This window comes from Mobula hypostoma, chromosome 18 (assembly GCF_963921235.1).
Source record: "Mobula hypostoma chromosome 18, sMobHyp1.1, whole genome shotgun sequence".
NCBI lineage: Eukaryota > Metazoa > Chordata > Chondrichthyes > Myliobatiformes > Myliobatidae > Mobula > Mobula hypostoma.
In genome coordinates, this window is record NC_086114.1 from 13,875,004 (window position 1) to 13,894,834 (window position 19,831).

The 19,831-nt window shown below is 43.1% G+C and overlaps 1 protein-coding gene across 7 annotated transcripts in view; it reads left to right on the plus strand.

Moving 5' to 3' along the window:
* The window catches only part of LOC134358348 (sorbitol dehydrogenase-like), a 54,904-nt gene extending 35,717 nt beyond the window's left edge, over positions 1-19,187 (plus strand). The window contains exons 7-9 of one of the 7 annotated variants that reach the window (XR_010020863.1): positions 7,213-7,388; positions 8,273-9,666; positions 18,884-18,910. Coding sequence is in view for 4 of the 7 variants with exons in the window: in XM_063070471.1 (XP_062926541.1) it covers positions 7,213-7,388; positions 9,545-9,666; positions 18,884-19,037 (452 nt within the window). In the remaining 3 variants the exon portion in view is untranslated. Of the gene's footprint in view, positions 1-7,212; positions 7,389-8,272; positions 9,667-11,181; positions 11,350-18,883 lie in introns of those variants that run through there. The other 6 variants (XR_010020864.1, XR_010020865.1, XM_063070471.1 and 3 more) reach the window with 6 other exon arrangements.
* The last annotated feature ends 644 nt before the right edge of the window (positions 19,188-19,831 follow it).

Here is a 19,831-nt window from a genome sequence, read left to right on the forward strand (position 1 = left end):
AGGAGGCTCTCTATAGCTGTCCGATAGAAATTGATCAGCAGGTGATGAGGGAGGAGAGCGTGCTTTAGCTTCCTTAGGAAGTAGAGCCTCTGTTGGGCCTTCCCCACCTGATAAGAGATATGGGCAGCCCAGGTGAGGTCAGCCGAGATGTGGACGCCGAGGAACTTGAAACTCTCTACTCTCTCCACCTCTTTCCCGTATATGTGCAGAGCAGAGTGCTCGACGCGCTTTGATTTCCTGAAGTCTACTATCAGCTCCTTGGTTTTTGTGATGTTCAAGTCCAGGTTATTATGACAACACCATTCTGTCAAATGCTGTACCTCCTCCCTATAGGCTGTCTCATCACAGTCCGATATGATACCTATTAGGGTGGTATCGTCAGCAAATTTGACAATGGTGTTGGTGGAGTGAATGGTAGAGCAGTCATGGGTGAAAAGAGAATGGAGGATGGGGCTGAGAACACACTCCTGTGGTGTACCGGTGTTCAGGATGAGAGTAGATGATGTGTGTTCTCCCATCCTGACACTTTGGGGTCTGTTACTCAGAAAATCCAGTATCCATGAGCACATCCCTATTCTTCTTTTGATGTCCATGTCACACCTGCCATCTGATGTCACCCAGCTTCCGAAGTAGCAAAAGTTCTGTACTTGTTTTGTGTCTTCCCCGTTTATCCTCAGCCTGCAGATAGGATTCTCCTCCTTTTTGGATATTTCCATACATTCTGTCTTTTTGCAATTGATAGATAGACCCATTTTTGCACTTTCTTCAACAACTATATTAATTAAGTTTTGTAGTTCTTCCTCCGTACTCACAATTAACACAGTGTCATGTGCGTATCTAAAATTATTGATGTTTTCACCGCCAACTTTGATTCCCAAGATGTCTCTTATTTTTTGTAATATTGTTTCACTGTACACATTAAACAAATCAGGGGAGAGAACGCACCCTTGTCTAACACCTCTCTTAATTTTTGTAAACTGACTCATTCCTCCATCTATTCTTTTTAAAAAAATATTTTAATTATTTAAACCACACGGACAAAGTGTGAGGCCTCACCCATGTACCACTCAGGGCAGAAACCTTTTTTCCTCCATCTATTCTTACAGTGGCAGTTTGTTCCCAGTACAGATTTCTGATCAGGCGGAGGTCTTTCAAATCTAGATCTAGAGTTTCCTGTAATATTTCGAATAACTAATAAAATCAGTATTTATCACTCTTCCTAAGAAACTTGGAGCAATAAAATGTGAATTACATAGAACCATAAGTTTAATGAGTCATATCACTAAGAAAATTCTGAGAATTTTAATGACAAGAGCTAGAAGTAAAAGTATGATACAAGCTGAAATAGGTAAAGAACAATGTGGTTTTGTGAAAGACAAAGGTACAAGAAATGTGATAGTGATGTTAAGGATACGAACAGAATGAGCTATTCAAATGTAAAAGGATTTGTTAGTTTTATCGACTACACAAAAGCATTTGATAAAGTGAAGCACAATAGGTTGAAGCAGTACTGGATTCATTTATTTATCACATGTACAGCCAAGCATACAGTGAAATGTATTGTTTGCGTCAGTCTCAGGATGTTCTAGGCGGTTGGCCCACAAGCGTCGCCACACATTTCGCGCCGCATACATTCAATATGGAAGTGCACTGAATCATAAGGACAGGAAAGATGGTAGGTAGAAATTGGGAATGTAACTTCACATTGGCAGGCTGGGATTTGGAAAGTCTTAACCCCAATGGAGCAGCAAACAGCCTGGTGGACCTCAGCATGTTGAGCAGCATCTGTGAGGGGAAAGGAGCTGTCAGCGTCTGGGTTGAAACCCTGCGTTAGCACCTCTGTGGGGGAATTCCTTTCCCCGCCCCCATAAATGTTGCTTGATCCGTTGAGTTCCTCCTAGTCGTTGCTCCAGATTTCAGCACCTTCCATCTCTTGTGTCTCTGACACTACAGTACAACCTGTTATTAGTAGGACAGGCTGACAACTGGCCACTTCGCTGGGGTCCATCAGCACTCAGCAGTAGATGCACAGCTTCGCCCTACAGACATAACTCCTGCACCAAGGAAGTGTCCCTAAAGTAAAAATGAGAGTGCCTACTCATACATCTCTGACAGAGACTTACTCCCCACTTCTCTCACTGTTTTAGATTGCTGCTCCAGTTTCTTCTGCTCTTTTCTCTCTCAATTTATTTCATAGAAACATAGAAAAACATACAGCACGATACAGGCCCTTCTGCACACAAAGGTGTGCCGGACATGTCCCTACCTTAGAGCTACCTAGGCTTTACCTGTAGCCCTCTATTTTTCTAAGTTCCACGTAGCCATCCAGGAGTCTCTTAAAAGACCCTATCGCTTCTGCCTCTACGCCGCTGCCGGCAGCCCATTCCACGCACTCACCACTCTCTGCATACAAAACTTAGCCCTGACATCTCCTCTGTACCTACTTCCAAGCACCTTAAAACTATGCCCTCTTGTGCTAGCCATTTCAGCCCTGGGGAAAAGCGTCTGACTATTCACACGATCAATACCTCTCATTATCTTGTACACCTCTATCAAGTCACCTCCCATCCTCCGTCACTCCAAGGAGAAAAGACCGAGTTCACTCAACCTATTCTCATAAGGCATGCTCCCCAATCCAGGCAACATCCTTGTAAGTCTCCTCTGCACCCTTTCTATGGATTCCATGTCCTTTTTCTCTGCATTTCTTTGCTCTTTATTTTTATGTTTTCTCCCTTTCTGTTTTTCCGCAATTCTCTATCTGTTTCTCTCTATGGTTTGCCAGTTTCTCTTCTGTTCTGCCTTTCTTGTTCTGTTCTTTCTTTGACTCCCTTGTTTCTCCATCTCCTTCTCCATGTTCCCTCTCTTTTTTTTCTTTTTCTGCCACATTCTTCTCTTCCTTCTTTTCCTTCCCATTCTCTCTCCTCCACACACTGCATTAATGCATGATGAACTGGGCTGACAGTCCTTCCTCCCCAGCTCAATATGTCAACAATGTCCCAGACTCCACAGTGATAAGATTCCTCTTAATGGGGCAAGGTAACCTGAAGGTGGTCCAGGCCTTGCCTTATTTTAATTGCTACCATCAGGGAGGAGGTGCAGAATCCTCAACAATTCAGGAACAGCTTCTTCCCATCTGCCATCCGATTTCTGAATGGACATCGAACCCATGAACTATTTTTATTATTTCTATTTTTGCATTACTTATTTAATTTGACTATTTATTTATATATGTTACTGTGTTTACTGTAACGTATTTTTCCCCTATTATTACATATTGCATTGTACTGCTGCAGCAAAGACAACAAATTTCACAACATATGCCGATGATATTAAACCTGATTCCGATTCTGTTCTGAGCTGGAAGTAGTAGAGTGTGGTCAGAGTGTAGGAGTTTGCCAGTGGATTAGTTTTGGTGCCAAGCATGCCACAGGGAAAGATTTATCACCTCAACACAAAGCAATATTAATTTTATGTTTGTCTCAGTCTACGCTGACTATGCAGAGAATTTATTGTTTACATACCGCACCACTGCCAAAAGGGAAAAGTTATGGAAAGAGTTGTTTTCGTTTGCACTCTTGCCAGGGCCAGGACAAGGACAAAGCTTCCAAGGTGGGCTTTTTTCCCTAGAATGTAGGTGTCAGAGCTGTGACCTCATTGGAGATATATAAAATGCTGAGGGGCATAGAAAAGGTGAATGGTCACAGTCTTTCTCCTATCTTAGGGGAGTCTAGAACTAGAGGTCACAGGTTTATGTTGAGAGAGGGAAAATTTAAAGGGGCAGCTTTTTCCAAGCAGGAGGTGATGAGTATGTGGAATGAGCTGGTTGGCCTGAGCAGCTGTAAAATAAAATTGGAAGGGACATTGGTCAAAATCTCCCCTCCAAATTACACCGTCCTCATGCAACATGAAGAAATAAAGCCCTTCCATTGTCACTGTTGGGTCCTGATATGGAACCGTTCCATTCCTAATCTTTTTATCTATCACCTTATTCACTAAGAAGACGTCTCTTTCTTCTTAGCTTGGAAAGAACAGAATGTTTAAGGACAGTTGATATTTGATAATAGGAAGGCTTGGAAATGTAATAAAACATTCATCTTCTACATGAGCAGTTGAGAGGGAGATGAGATGTAAAATCTGACTGTGAGAACTTGTGGAATAAGCAATGTTCTTATTCCAAGCAAGTGACTCTCTGCCTATTAGTACAATACGTAGAAAACGTGGGCTTTTGCATAAAATTTTTTACCCCAGCTCTCAGTGTTTGGCAGCTGATGGGAGCCAATTATGCAAATACTGTGGCTGGATTAAGACCTTAATTCCTTGCTGTGACTTTGAGTTAGTCCACTTGGCCCATCAGATCCATGTTGGCTCCCAGCGGAGCAGGGGTTCCCAACTTTTTATTTATGCCATAGACCACTTTACATGGTTGGGAAACCCAACAGTAGTGGGTTTTATTAGTTCCTTCTCTCCTCTTTCAATGGACCAATGGGCTCACTTTCAAGGGATCTTCATCTCATGTTCTTGATACCGTATTGTTTGTTTGTTTGTTTATTTACTTATTCTTTCTTTCTGAATTGGACTGTTTTGTTGTCTTCTGCACTCTGGTTGAACTTCCAAGTTGGGCAGTCTTTCATTGATTCTGTTATGGTTATTACTGAGTCTGCCCACAAGAAAATGAATCTCAGGGCTGTATGTATATTGATATTTATGCACTTTGATAATACATTTACTTTGAACTTTGAACTTTGAACTTATTCCCCAGTAGACCTGAAGCTTATTCTCTCATACATGTTCATTGCTCCTCCTGTTTGTTCTTTTGCCCCTTTAGCTAAACCAAAGTGTAACTTATAACAGTTTACCTCCCAGTGCATCTTCGTCTCTAGTTTTTTGAATTTCATTTCATCGCACTCGGTTTTGTAACATTCAAATCCATAAGCATTTCGCTGAGCAAAATGATTCATCTCAGATCTTTGTGACTCAGAGCAAGAGTATATGTAGAGAAGATGTTTTCTATAATGGGGGAGTCTAGGACCAGAGGTAAGCCTCAAATAAAAGGGCATCTCTTTAGAACAGAGAGGAGGAGGAACTTCTTTAGCCAATAGGCGGTGAATCTGTGGAATTCATTGCCGTAGACGGCTGTGGAGGCCAAATCATTGGATATATTTAAAGCAGAGGTTGATAACTTCTTTATTGGTAAGGGTGTCAAAGGCACTGTTCCCTCCAAGCTGCATAAATGCACAGCCATGCAGTAACTGAAATGTTCCCACGCACATAGCCTTTGGAATTTTCTTTTACGTGATGTTAATTTAAGGTCGCACACAGTTTTCAGGCCATGTAAAAATTTCCTGCTTAAAGCATTGGTTGGCCTGCGCAGGGAATATTGGTCAGAAGGTTACAGTAAAAGAGTAGGAGAATGGGGTTGAAAGACATAATAACTCAGCCATTCTGGAAAGATGGAACAGACTTGATGGGCCAAATGCTCCTGTATCTTGTGATCTTATGGACAAATGGACTGTCAGATCTGTGACGTCTACCACCCACAGAAGCATGGGTATTATGTGCATTTGCTGCTTCCTCTCTAAGTCACAAGTTATTCACTAAACGCAGGAATTCATGCTGACATTGCAGTAGGATTACTTGCACCATCTGGATTGCATTTGTTCAAGGAGGCAGGTCACCACTGTTACGTTTCATAATTCCAGAAACTATTCAAAAGAAAACCACACAATCTGGGATACTTGCCTACTTAGTTTTTTTTCTCCCTTTTTTCTAGTGAGGTGATCACATATGACGTGGTGGTGTAACAACGTACACCATTCATGTATTTCTTACATATAACATTTAATGAATTATGTAAACAAAAAAGAAGTGATTAATCAAGCAATATATTTATAATATCACTCAAATATTACCGAAATATTAAATATACTGCAACCACCATCTTCTCAAAGACAGTAAATGTTGCCCTTTTCCTCATACAACACACATCAAAGTTGCTCGTGAATGCAGCAGGCCAGGCAGCATTTCCAGGAAGAGGTACAGTCAACGATGTACCTCTTCCTAGAGATGCTGCCTGGCCTGCTGTGTTCACCAGCAACTTTGATGTGTGTTGCTTGAATTTCCAGCATCTGCAGAATTCCTCGTGTTTACGCCTTTTCCTCATGTTGCCCTCATCCAGTAAAAGATATTGAGATGACATGAAGTCGATGATGGAGTTGTTGAGGGGTTGGGATTAGCAGTCTAATCTGGCTTGCTCCCTATATATTTAAACTTTGGAATTTGAACGTTGCTTTGAAGTCAATCTCTTCCTCTGTGTCTGCTGGATCTTTCAAACCTGTCCCACACATATATGACAAAGCATCTTGGCACCAAATCCTTCTGTTTACCCAAGGATGTCCGAAAGAGACAGGACTAAGTACCAAGGGTCATCTCAATTTGTCCTGACCTCCTCTTCACTGATGGTAACTGAATCAGCCTTTGGAAGACCGTGGTCAATGCTACACATTTTGGGATCATACCTCTCCTAGTTTGCAGACACAGTATGATCCGTTACAGATGGGAACATTCATTTGAAGTCCATTCCTTCTGTATTGGTGTCTAATCTGTGCAGTGGCCAACAACCAGTACGTCTAAACCGCCAGCAAAAATCTGCATCACCTTTAGGTCAATGCAGCAACCAGTCTGAACACAACAAGCTCCCAGAATGTGATAATAACATATACCCCCAATATTCACCAAAGATTAAATATCATCAAGGGTTTGCAAAGAGTGGCAGTGTAGTGTAGCAGTTAGCAGTGTGTTATTACTGGTTTCAATCCTGACTATGTCTGTAAGGAGTTTGTATCTTCTCCCTGTGACTGAGTGGGTTTCCATTCCAAACATATATGGGTTAGTAGGTTAATAGGTCACATGGGAGTAATTTCATGGTGTTGGCTTGTTGGAATGGAAGGGCCTGTACTTCTAAATAAAAATAACTAAAATCACTTTCTTGCTGTTTTTCAAAATAATGGTTATGGGAACAATTTTACTTTCATTTGAGAGGGCACTTGGTTTAACATTACATCCAAAAGATGGAACCGTTAATCTTTCCAGGGTTGGACTTGAACCATGAGCTTTCTGATGGAGAGAAAGAATGCCATACTCAATTTAAACTATTAATCCAGATGAACGCTCAAAGGGCTTATTGGTGAATAAGAAATATGGTTATTTTCTCAGATTTATCGACAGGCCGATTGGAGAAGGCAAAGGAGGTGGGAGCTGATTTCACCATAAAGGTGGAGAAAGAGACTCCTCAGGACCTAGCCCAAAAGGTGGAGGCTGTTCTTGGTTCAAAGCCATATAGCACCATTGAATGTACTGGGGCAGAGTTCTGTGTCCAGGCTGGTGTCTATGTAAGTACCAATTTACACATCGAGTCGTAGAGCACAGAAACAGGCAGTTCAGCCTGTGTGACTTGAGAACATCTTACTTGGCTCTTTCATATGCAGAATTGTCCTTAGAATCATATGGCACATAAACATGCCCTTTGACCCATCTAGTCCATGCCAAACTATTATTCTGTCTAGTCCCATTGACCCTCCTCTGGACCACAGCCCTCCAGATCGCTCCCATCCGAGTACCTATCCAAACTTCTCTTAAATGATGTCATAGAACTTGCATCCACCACTCCCACTGGCAGTTTGTTCCACACTCGCACCACCCTCTGAGTAAAGAAACTCCCACAGATTGCTCTGAAATACTTACACCCTCTACCAATGACCTCTAGTTATAGTTTCACCCAACCTCAGTGGAAAAAACCTCCTTGCATTCACCCCATCTATAACTCTCATAATTTTGTATACCTCTATCAAATCTCCCCTCATTTTCCTACACACCCAGAAATAATATCCTAACTTATTCGGCCTTTCCTTAAACTCAGGCCCTCAAGTCCCTGCAACATCCTTGTGAATTTTCTCCACTCTTTCAATCTTATTGATATCTTTCCTGTAGGTAGGTGACCAGAAATGCATTCAGTACTCCAAATTAGGCCTCACCAACATCTTATACAACCTTAACATAACATCCCAACTCCTATATTCCGTAGTTTGATTTATGAAGGCCAATGTGCCTAAAGCTCTCCTTACGACCCTATCTACCCATTCCAAAGAATTACAGATCTATATTCTCAGACCACTTTGCTCTACTGCACTTCACAGTGCCCTGAAGTTCACCGCCCTAGATGGTCCTTCCAAAGTGCCACACCAAAGTGCATTAAATTCCATCTGCCATCTTTCAGCCCATTTTTCTAGCTGGTCCCGATCGGGCTGCAAGCCTTGATAGCCTTCCTCGCTGTCCAGAGTGATATTCAGGACATCTGGGAGTCAGCGAGGACTACGTGCTGGGTTCCTGGCAAGGCTCATCTGTTGACAGAGCCAATTAGAATGGCACAAAGGCGATCAGAGGTACAGTGAATGGTTGGACCCTGGGGACTGGTGTAAAATGGGCCATCCTGCCATTAAGATGGAACAAGTGTAGAAGAGATTTAGGGACCAAATTAAGGGGAGAGGCTGAGCAGAGGTTGGGATTTTTCCATTGGAGCGTTGGAGGATAAAGTGAGCTTATACAAGTGTATAAGATAATGAGGGGAATATATAGGGTAAATGAACACACTCAGTCTTTTTCCCAGGGTAGGAGAATCAAACACCAGGGGTCTGAATGGTCCTCAACCCAAAGAGCTGATGGTTCAAATTAATATCTGAGAGTGTATGCAGTATACAACCTAAAATTCTTACTATTCGCAGACATCCACAAAACAAAAAAGGGTCTCAACCCAAAGCATTGATTTTACATTTCCCTCCATGGATGCTGCCTGACCTGTTGAGTTCCTCCAACATTTTGAGTGCTGATTGAAGTTCCAGCATCTGACATCTCTTGTGTTTCAGTGAAAACTAGGAAGAGTAACATGAGAAAGGAATACAAAGACTCGTTGAGAGGGTAAAATGAGAAGGATAGTGATGAGGCTCATATACAGCATACACTCTGGTGAAATCTGATTATAATGAATGGCCTGCCTTATTTCTTTACTGTTGTAAGTATGATATAGATGATAGGGGATGATAAAATGGTCCATCTAAAAATGATATACCAGAGGGTTGAGGTCAAGACAAGGTCATGCAGTAAGAAGGTTTGGGGATTCTGCACGGACTCCAAAGTTGCCTGGGCAAGTTTTCTGTCAATAAATTTACACTTGGAGAAAAGAATGACTGGCAAACAACTGCAGCAAGGGGCTGGTTTGGATTTTGACATCAGTGAACACATGACCCGGTTTTAAACTGGGGCAGGTACACAAGACGAATAAGCAAATTTCAAGAGCTTAGAACATCAGCCCAAGATGTCACAAGATTTAAGATCAAAGAAAAGGATGGTCCAGACAAAGCATAATAATGCACCTTTGGCTGCCTGCATAATTTGGCTGAATTTTATCTATCTGAATAGCCACCTCTGTACGAAAGTCCTTATACTGTTGTATCTTCACTTCTGGGTTTTAGTATGATTTTCTCTTCCCCAGGCGACTCAGTCAGGGGGGACTGTGCTCCTAGTGGGGCACGGACCGGATTTGGTGAGCGTCCCTCTGCTAAATGCCGCCATCCGAGAGGTGGACATCCGGGGCATGTTCCGATACTGCAACACGTAAGTTCTAATGCTCACCGATCCTCTGAAGCTACTTAACATGGACTTTTAACTTTAACTGAGATAGTTGATAGCGAACATGCACAGATGCTGAATCTCTGCGGTTAACCCCATTCAGGTGTGATTTATGGTGAAGTGTCAGGTTTTGTTTCCTTGGAACTCATCATTGTTCCTCAATTACTGAAAATCATCAGGACTGTTTTGAGATTCTGGGACAAGGCTGTGAAATGTTTGTACCTAATTGAACAAATGTGAATCTGTGGGTCACCTACTTGGCACTTGGGCTGAGGCTGTGGCTTCAGGTCCATTTCGGAGGCTTTGAGCACAGTCCTGTTGTAATGTGAAGATGCTATGCTCTCGGGTTAAGTTGCTGTCTGCTCTCTCAGAGATCCAGAAGAATAAAGGTGCCCTGAATAATACCTATCCTCAACCATCACGGCAGAAGTGGATAAGTTGGCTATGTTGCTGTTAGTGAGTGTTTATCCCGTGTGAAATGACGGCTGTCATACTCTATAGTGTGAGCGCACTTATTAGCTCTCGTGCTTTAGATAGAAATTCAAGTGATTTTGTCTTGTCTCACATCTATGCACATATATAAGCAAACACTCTAGCATTCATGTGCACAGACACACACAGCACTTGGTGTGTGATGCTCAAGTTTTATGCTGCTTCTTCATGGTTCATAGTTCAAGTTCAAGATTAATTGTCATTCAACCATACATGAATACCCATGAATACAGCCAGACGAAACACCATTACTCCAGGGCCAAGCTGCAAAAAAACCAGTACCAGCAGGCACACACAGCACAAGGCTCACAGAGCACATATACTGTGAGATAGCAAGCATGTATAAGTTATCAGTAAACTACAGTCATACAAAAAATACATAGTCCAAGACCCTGAATCCATGAATGTTGCAGCAGTCTGCAGCTGAACAGCATACGGCTTGTCTTCTGCCGAGCGAACACTAGGGGCAGCATCGACTCCAGTTTGAACGCTGCCCCACGTGGCGCTCGGCACTCCGGTGGAGCGCTCCCACTCCAGCATCTCTCTGCTGGGCTTCAGTTTTGCTTTAGTTTCATATACACAGGGCAATGAAAGTCGGCCAACAAAGAAGAAAACATATGCATTTCTGAAATAAGTGTTCTTGAAGAATTTGTTGCCTTTGTGAAGGCACACAGCTGGCAGTGTTAAATTTCGAAACTTTAACTGAAGACAGCATTCATCAGAAGAATATTTTTTCCAGCTGTATCAAATGCATGTTGAGTTATTTATTGGCAACTCATGTATAATCACTTGTGGCTGAGTAAATAGACTAACAGGAAGTAGGAAGTTTAAGAACATAAAAATTGAAACAATGACCTAGCTTGTGGCACCTCAATATGCTGTTGCCCAATAGCCTTCATGAATAGTCTTAAATGTCCCTCATTTCCCAGAAACTCAATACCTGTTAAACACAAACTGCTGCCTTGTTCAACTTTGTTTTCACCAGTGCTGTGATCTCCTTGCTCACAGCTGAGGCAACAATGGAATGGTCCTTATTCAAACTTCAGGGAACTTGGACTGCTGGCTATTTGGTTTCACGGGCAGACCCTGAGGCAGAAGCCAACTTGCTATAGATTTTTTGAAGTGGTCATTCGAAAGCCGACCCGGTGATGACCAGGAAAGATTCTCATTGTGAAAGTAAGTGGGTCAACATAGTAAAGGAATAACTTGTTTATGTTCCACTACATCCTCTTTCTATTGGGATGTGAAGACGTTTACTGCAGGATAGTGCACCACTGGAACAGGCCTTTTGGCCCTCAGTGCTGTGCCAACCTAATTAAGCTAAAGACGCCTAAACCCTCCGGTGTACACATGGTCAAAGTTCAAAGTAGATTTATTATCGAAGTACATATATGTCACCATGTACTACTTTGAAATTTATTTGCATGCAGGCTTTTACAGGAAAATAAAGAACATGAGAAATAGGAGCAGGAGTCGGCCATCTGGCCCGTCAAGCCTGCTCTGCCATTCAATAAGATCATGGCTGATCTGGCCATGGACTCGTCTCCACTTACTTGCCTTTTCCCCATAACCCTTAATTCCCCTACTATGCAAAAATCTATCCAACCTTGCCTTAAATATATTTACTGAGGTAGCCTCCACTGCTTCATTGGGCAGAGAATTCCACAGATTCACCACTCTTTGGGAAAAGCCTCATCTCCGTCTTAAATCTACTCCCCTGAATCTTGAAACTATGTCCCCTAGTTCTAGTCTCACTCATCAGTGGAAACAACTCTCCTGCCTCTATCTTATCTTCAGTACAATAGAATAGAAGGTAGAAATACAACAGAATTTATGAAAAAGTGATACATTACAGAGACTGAGCAGGAAACAAGAGTGCAAAGGAAGACAAATCATGCAAATTATAAAATAAGGTGCTCCAGTTTCCTCCCTCGATCCAAAGACGTACCAGTTGGTACGTTTATTGGTCAGGGGTTGTTGGGGTTGCTGGGCAGGACGGCTCAAAGGTCTGGAAGATCCTATTCTGCACTGCATCTCAATAACTAAATAAATAATGCTGAGCTGTAGGATCCGTGGAAGAGATTCTATAGACTGGGAAGTCAGTTCTGTGCTGAGGTGAGTGAAGTTACCCACACTGGCTCAGGAGCCTGATGGTTGTAGGGCAACCGCAAAGTCCTACTTTTTTGGTGCTTGATGAAGAAGTCCCCCAGTCTATGCTCCTGATGCAGAGGAGGCCATTCTGAGAGCAACAGGTACAGTAGATGACCCCAACAGACTTGCAGGTGAAGTGTTACCTCACCTGGAAAGAGTGTTTGGGGCCGTGAATGGAGGTGAGGAAGGAAGTGTAGGGGCAGCTGTAGCACTTGTTCCACTTGCAGAGATAAGTGCCAGGAAGGAGATCAGTGGGAATGGATGTGTAGAATGTGGAATTCCCTTCTTATGCCTTCTCTTCTCTTCATCTATCCATCACGCTCCTTTGGAACCCCTCCTTCCCTTTCTCTCAAGGATCACTGTCCTCTCCTATCATATTCCTTCGTCTTCAACCCGTTACCTCTTCCCCTTTCACCTCTCAGCTTCTTACTTCATTTCCCCTCCCCCACCCACCCACCTTCCTTCTTACCTGGCCTCACCTATCACCTGTCAGCTTGTACACCTTCCTATTCTGGCTTCTGCCCCCTTTCTTTCCAGTGCTGATGAAGGGTCTCGGCCTAAAATATCTAGTCCTTATTCCTCTCCATAGATGCTGCCTGACCTGCTGAGTTCCTCTAATATTTTGTGCATGTTCATAACAGTATTTTTTGTCTTATTAGCTATTATATTTTGAAATATTTATCTGACAGTAGACAAAGAGAAAACTTTTTACTGTGGACAGGCATTTTGCTAAACTGTGGCATAATATACAGTACATTTGAAATCTCACTTCAAATTTGTGTAATAAAAAGCAGGTTTTCAGTGTATTTCATAGATGTGAACTATAGCTTTGATTTTGTTGAGTTAGTTTATAAATACACCTGGTTTAGCAGTGCTGGCTCACTGCTAAAACCCGGAGGGTACATATAATAGAAGATGATTAGACTATGCTAAGCAATACTCACAAAATGCCGGAGGAGTACAGCAGGTCAGGCAACATCTACGGAAAAGAGTAAATGGTCAACAGTTTGGGCTGAGGCCCTTCCTCGGGACTGGAAAGGAAAGGAAGAAGCCAGAGTAGGTAGGTGGGAGGAGAGGAGGAAGAAGTACAAGGTGGAAGGTGGAAGGTGAAGCCGGGAGAGGGTGGTGGTGAAGTAAAGAGCTGAGAAGTTGATCGGTGAAAGGGGTGAAAGGGATAAAAGGCTGCAAAAGGGGGAATCTGATAGGAGAGGACAGAAGATCATAGAAGAAAGGGAAGGGAGAAGAGCACCAGTGGGATGTGATGGACAGGTAAGGAGATAAAGTGAGAGAGGGAGACAGGAATGGGGAATGGTGAAGGAGCCAATTACTGGAAGTTCAAGAAATCAATGTTCATGCCATCAGGTTGGAGATTACCCAGAAGGAACATACAGTGAGGTGTTGTTCTTGCAACCTGAGTGTGGCCTCATCATGGCGGTAGAGGAGGCCATGGACTGATACTTTGGAATGGGGATGGGAAGTAGAATTGAAGTGGGGAGTCACCGGGAGATCCCGCTTTTTGTGGTGGATAGAGTGAAGGTGCTCGACGAAGTGATCTCCTCCACCATTTTGTTAGTGTTGCTTTGGATTTCCAGCATCTGCGGATTTTCTCATGCTTAAAATATGCTAAATTCAGATTCAGATCCAGATTAGTTTTATTTATTGTATGTTTACCAAAACATACAGTGAAATGTGTCATTTCTATCAACAACCAACACACCCAACAATATGCGGGGAGCAGCCTGCAACTATCGCCATGCATTCCGGCACCAACATAGCCTGCCCAAGTGATTGGCCAAATATTACTGAACACAACTCACCGATTGTACCAGTTGGCTTACTTGTTCAAACACACTGAAAGTTTCCACAGGGAGTTTCCCTTTTGTAATCCAGAAGGGTGATAAGGGTGAAATCAGATTCATCATTTGAACAGCCCTATGGCACACAAGCCCATGCATATACTATGCATCGAGCCAACTGTTACAACTGGTGATTCAGTTTGATCTTTTCCCCATTTCCTCACTGTCGCAGAATCTGCTGATTGATTCTCTTCAATATGACACAGCAGAGAGCACTGGAGAAGCAGGGGTGGTGGGGCCAGAAGACACCTCACCAGTGCACTGAAGACCTGAACTCCAGAACTAGCCAAGCAGCTTCAGTACAGTTACAAATCAGAATCAGAATCAAGTTTATTATCATTGATATATGTTGTTGAATTTGTTGTTTTGCAGCAGCAATACATAAAAATAACTATAGTTTACAATAAGAAATATATAAAAATATAAATAGTGCAAAAAGTGATCAATATAAGGCTCTTCCTAAAACATTGGGTGTGTGTCTTTAGGCTCCTGTATCTCCTCCCTGATGGGAGCAATTAGAAGATGGCATGTCCTGAGTGGTGGGGGTATTCATTAATCTTCCTCCAGGAAGTTACCCTTGCAAGCTGCCCATGCACCTCCTCCCTCACCTCCATTCAGGCCCCCAAACACTCCTTCCAGATGAGGCAACACTTCACCTGCGAATCTGCTGGGGTCCTCTATTGTGTCTGGTGCTGCTGAGGTGGCATCCTCTACATAGGTGAGACTTGTCAAAAATCGGGGGACCACTTCGTCAAGCACATCCGCACCATCCGCCACAAATGGGATTTCCTGGTGGCCAAATATTTTAATTAAGATTCCCATTCCCACTCCTCTTGTGCCAAGATGAGGCCATTCTCAGTGTGGGGGAGGAACACCTTATAGTCTGCCTGGTACCCGCCAACCTGATGGCATGAATATCGATTTCTCCTTCCAGTGAACAATTCCTTCCACCGCTTCTATTCCCCACTCTGATCTTCTCAACGGCCTATTACTTGCCCTTCCCTTCCCTCTCTCCTATGGTCCACTCTCCTCACCTAATTGTTTCTTTCTTCTCTAGCCTTTGACCTTTCTCACCCACCTGGCTTCACCTCTCACCTTCCAGCTAGCCTCTTTCCTCTCCCTCCCCCCGCCTTCCTTCTCCGTCCTGAAGAGGGGTCTTGGTCCAAAACGTCAACTATTTACTCTTTTCCATAGATGCCACCTGACCTGCTGGGTTCCTCCAGCATTTTGTGTGAGTTCCTTTGGATTACCAGCATCTGCAGATTTTCTCATGTTAATGATAGATCCCGCCTTCTTCTGAGACATGGGGTCTAAGTGAGAATCAGAAAAGTTGCACAGGGCTGTCCCATGCACAAAAAGCAGTCAATCCAATCAATCCACTCTGAACCATCAGTAAAATGATGGAGGTGTCATTAGCAATACTATTAAGCAATGCTTGCCTATAGATGTAATGATGGGTCTTTGACCCTGAAGCATTAACTTTGTTTTTCTCTCCACAGGTACTGCTTGACCAGCTGAGTGTTTCTAGTAGCTTCTGTTTTTATTCCAGATTTCTGGCATCTGCCGTATTTTGATTTTCTTAATCACCTGTGATCTACACTTGCAAAAAAAAAACCTCGCACACAACCTTGGTCCAGGCTAGGTCCAAAGAGCTGAATCCCCGAGGTGAGGTGAGAGTGACTGCCCTTGACCTCAAAGCAACCATGTGACTGAACAGGGAGTCAAATAGCGTTGGTAAACCTATCAATGGTCACCTACCAGTGGCTGAAGTCGTTGCTTGCACAATGGGTGATGGTTATGGTTTTTGGTCCGTCATTCCATCTCCAGGACATCACTGCAGGAGTTTCCCAAGACCAGATGTCTTCAGTAGCTTCATCAATGACCTTCCTTTCATTGGAAGTCCAGAAGTGTGGAGCCCACTGATGATCGCATGATGTTCATTTAGATTTGCAAGATGATCCAATGCCTATCTGCATGCCGCTGCCTTAGGCACGGGTGGGTGTGACAAGTAACATCAGTACCAAGGAAATGCGAGGCAGTGAATTTCTCCAAGAAGAGTGTCATTGGCCACAGGAAAGGTGCTGGAAGACCGCAGGATAATTGATGTCACAAGAAGGTTGTCTGAGGTCACAACATGATATTGATAGTGGATAAAGGAATGGCTGCTGGAATTTACCTCAGAGAGATATGAAGTGGTGCATTTTTGGAAAGTTAACCAAGAGCAGGACAAACCGGGGAAGTGCGGTTGAACAGAGGAACCTCAGGATACAAGTATATAGGTTCCTGAAAGAGGTGATACAGACAGATGAAGAAGGCATATGGCACAATTGCCTTCATTGGTGAGGGACTGGGTGCAAGAGTCAGAACGCAGTTTTACAAGATATTGGTGAGGCTGAACTTGGAGTACTATGTACAGTTCTGGTCACACACTATAGGATTGAGCTAGAGAAGGTGTAGAAAATATTTGGTAGGATACTGCCTGGACTGGAGGGTTTGAGTAATTGGGTGAGATTGAATAGGCTAGGTGCGCTTTCCCCGGAGTGAAGGAGATTGAGTAGTGACTTGATAAAGGTGTAAAGACATTATGGGAAGCATAGATAGGGCAAAAAGTCAGTCTCTTTTTCATGGTATGGCTATCTGGAACTAGGGGACATTGGCTTAACCTGATAGGGAGGAAGCTTAAAGGGTAAATTTTTTGCACAAAGTCTTATTGGTATCTCGAATGAGTTGCCAGAAGAGATGGTGGAGGCAGGCACAGTCACATGGTACTACAAAGGCTGGGCATAGAACGTAGGAGCAGAACGATTATGGTACAACTATACAAATGTTGGTTGACCTTTAGCTGGGGCACTGTGTACAGTATACTCCAGTACAGTACACTCACCATATAATAGGAAGCGGTGAAGAGGAGAATCACTATGAACCATTTCTGCTCTGAGGAGAGAATGGTTAGGCTGGACTTGCTTTCTTTGGACTGAAAAGGAGTGAGGTAGGAACAGACTAAGACACATATGATGGTATCTGTCTGTCTTGAAGAACAATGGTTTTTTTTGGCACTGGAATGACCTCTCCAGGGCGCAAGCCTGGGCGGAAGGTATGGAGATCCTGGGATGCCCAGTTGTCAAGATCCCCTCACTGCCTCACTGGTGTAGTCCAAAAGAAGGCGAAGCAATATGTTTGGCAGTTGCTGGAAGGATGTTCAATGATGTCCAGCCATCTTAGGGGCTCCGGCCGGATAATGAAGTCACTACTCTGTAAAATAAACTTGACCCATACACTCCCTTAAACTTTCTCCATCACACTTAAATGCATATTATCTTATATATAACACTTTTACACTGAGAAAATGTTTTGACTCGCCGCCAATTTCCTCTCACAATTTTATGAAATTTATTTACAGTAGGTCTCTCCCCGGCTGCTGATCTGGAGAAAGCAACCCAAATTTGTCCATCCTCTCCTTATAGTTCCTGCCTACTAAAAATGGAAACCTCACCTGCATCCTTTCTGTAATGGGGGCGACCAGATTTGCACATGGGGCTTGACGTGTGGTCTAACTGAAGAGTTATACACTTAGTGGCCACTTAATTAGCTACAGGACTGGAACCCGGTGTGGTCTTCTGTTGCTGTAGTCTATCCACTTCAAGATTCGACACGTATGTTCAGAGATGCTCCTCAGCACGCCACTGTTGTAATGTGTGGTTATTTGAATTGCTGCCACCTTCCTGTCAGCTTGAATGAGTTTGGCCATTCTTCTCTGACCTCATTAACACAGATCTTCGTCTACAGAACTGCCATTCACTCGATGTTTATCATTTTTTGCACCATTCTCTGTAAACTCTAGAGACTGTTGTGTAGAGTCATAGAATCATAGGAAAATGCAGCACAAAAATTAGCACTTCAGCCCATCTAGGCCATACCAAAACATTTAAACTTTCTAGTCCTATTGTCCTGCACCGGGACCATAACCCTCCATACCCCTACCATCTACGTACCTATCCAAACTTCTCTTAAATGTTGAAATTGAGCTTGCACGTGCCACTTGCACTGGCAGTTCATTTTCCCCCATGTTCCCCTTAAGTTTTTTACCTTTCACCCTTAAACCATGACCTCAAGCTGTAGTCTCACCCAACCTCAGTGGGAAAAAAACTGTTTGCATTTCTGAGATACTCAAACCACCCCATCTGGCACCAACAATCATTCCACCATCAAAATCACTTGGATCACATTTCTTCCCCATTCTGATGTTTGGTCTGAACAACAAATGAAGCTCTTGAGCATATCTGCATGTTTTTATGCAAGGAGGTGCTGCCACATGATTGGCTGATTAGATAACTGCATTAACATGCAGTTGTACAAATGTACCTTATAAAATGGTCACAGATTGTACATTTACAACATAACTTCCTAACTTTTATACTGAGTGCCCCAAACCAATGAAGGCAAGAATGACATACCACCCTATCTATTTGAGTAACTATTTTCAGTATGCTATGAACTTGCACCCCAATATCCCCCTGAATAACTTTCATGACTCTTCCTGCTACTTCCTCCGCTTAGTGTTAAATTTTGTTTGACAATGCTTTGGTGACAACTTTAACCACGTTATAGCAGCAGTGTAAATACGAGTTGTTGAGGTGCCTTTTAAGAGCTGAATTAGGTTCTTGCCATTTGACCAAATGTAGACTGTTACTTTTCCACATCAGGTATCCCGTAGCAATTGCAATGCTGGCTTCGAAGAAGGTGGACGTGAAGCCTCTGATCTCGCATCGTTTCCCACTGAGCCGGGCTATTGAGGCATTCGAAATCACTGCGAAACAGCTGGGAATTAAAGTGATGCTGCGGTGTGACCAAGCTTGACGTGGTTTCTTCAGTGTGTGACCCTGGGTAGCTTGACTTTTCAAGACTCACCTCAGACCATGTACTAGCTACAGAAAATTTTCTTGTCTCTTGGAGAGTGTGTGATTCACTCTGCTGAGCAACATTAATTAAAAGGTTTTATTTCACTGACGCTGTATTTCCTTGGGCTTTTATTCAGCTTAACTTCCAGTTATGGTCAGTGGGTCTCTCCCTTACCTTTGAATCAGGAAGTTGAGGGTTGGAGGTCTCTTTACTACAGAAATTTCATAATGGTGCTATTTTACAGAAATGATAAAGTGGTTCTCTCAAGTACTAGTCCAAAGAATAAGAGGGTTTCCTAACTCTTACTGTCTTAGGACAATCAACTGACTTAGAAATTGTTATGTAGATGTGTGAAAATAACTTAGTTTTTATTTGTATACTGGTATGGTTGTTTTGCAAACATGGTAACACAGCGGTGCCTCTGGTAAGGCAGCTACAGAGATGTGAGTTCGATCCTGCGCATGTAGAGTCTGCACATTTTCCGGTAACGTGCAGGTTTCCTCTCACATTCCTGAGCCATGAGGGTCAATGGGTTAATTGAGCAATGTAATTTGCTCCTAATTTGCAGGCGATTGGGAGAATCTGGGTGAAAGTGGGAAGAAGAGAGTGAAATTAGTGTAGATTGAAGCTTGATAGTCAGGATGGATTCAATGGGTCAAAGGGCTGGTGCTGAATCTATAAAGTCAACAATTCTTAATCTGATGCACCATACCAGCCTGAACTAGCTTACAGTTACCTCTGACTCCATGGCC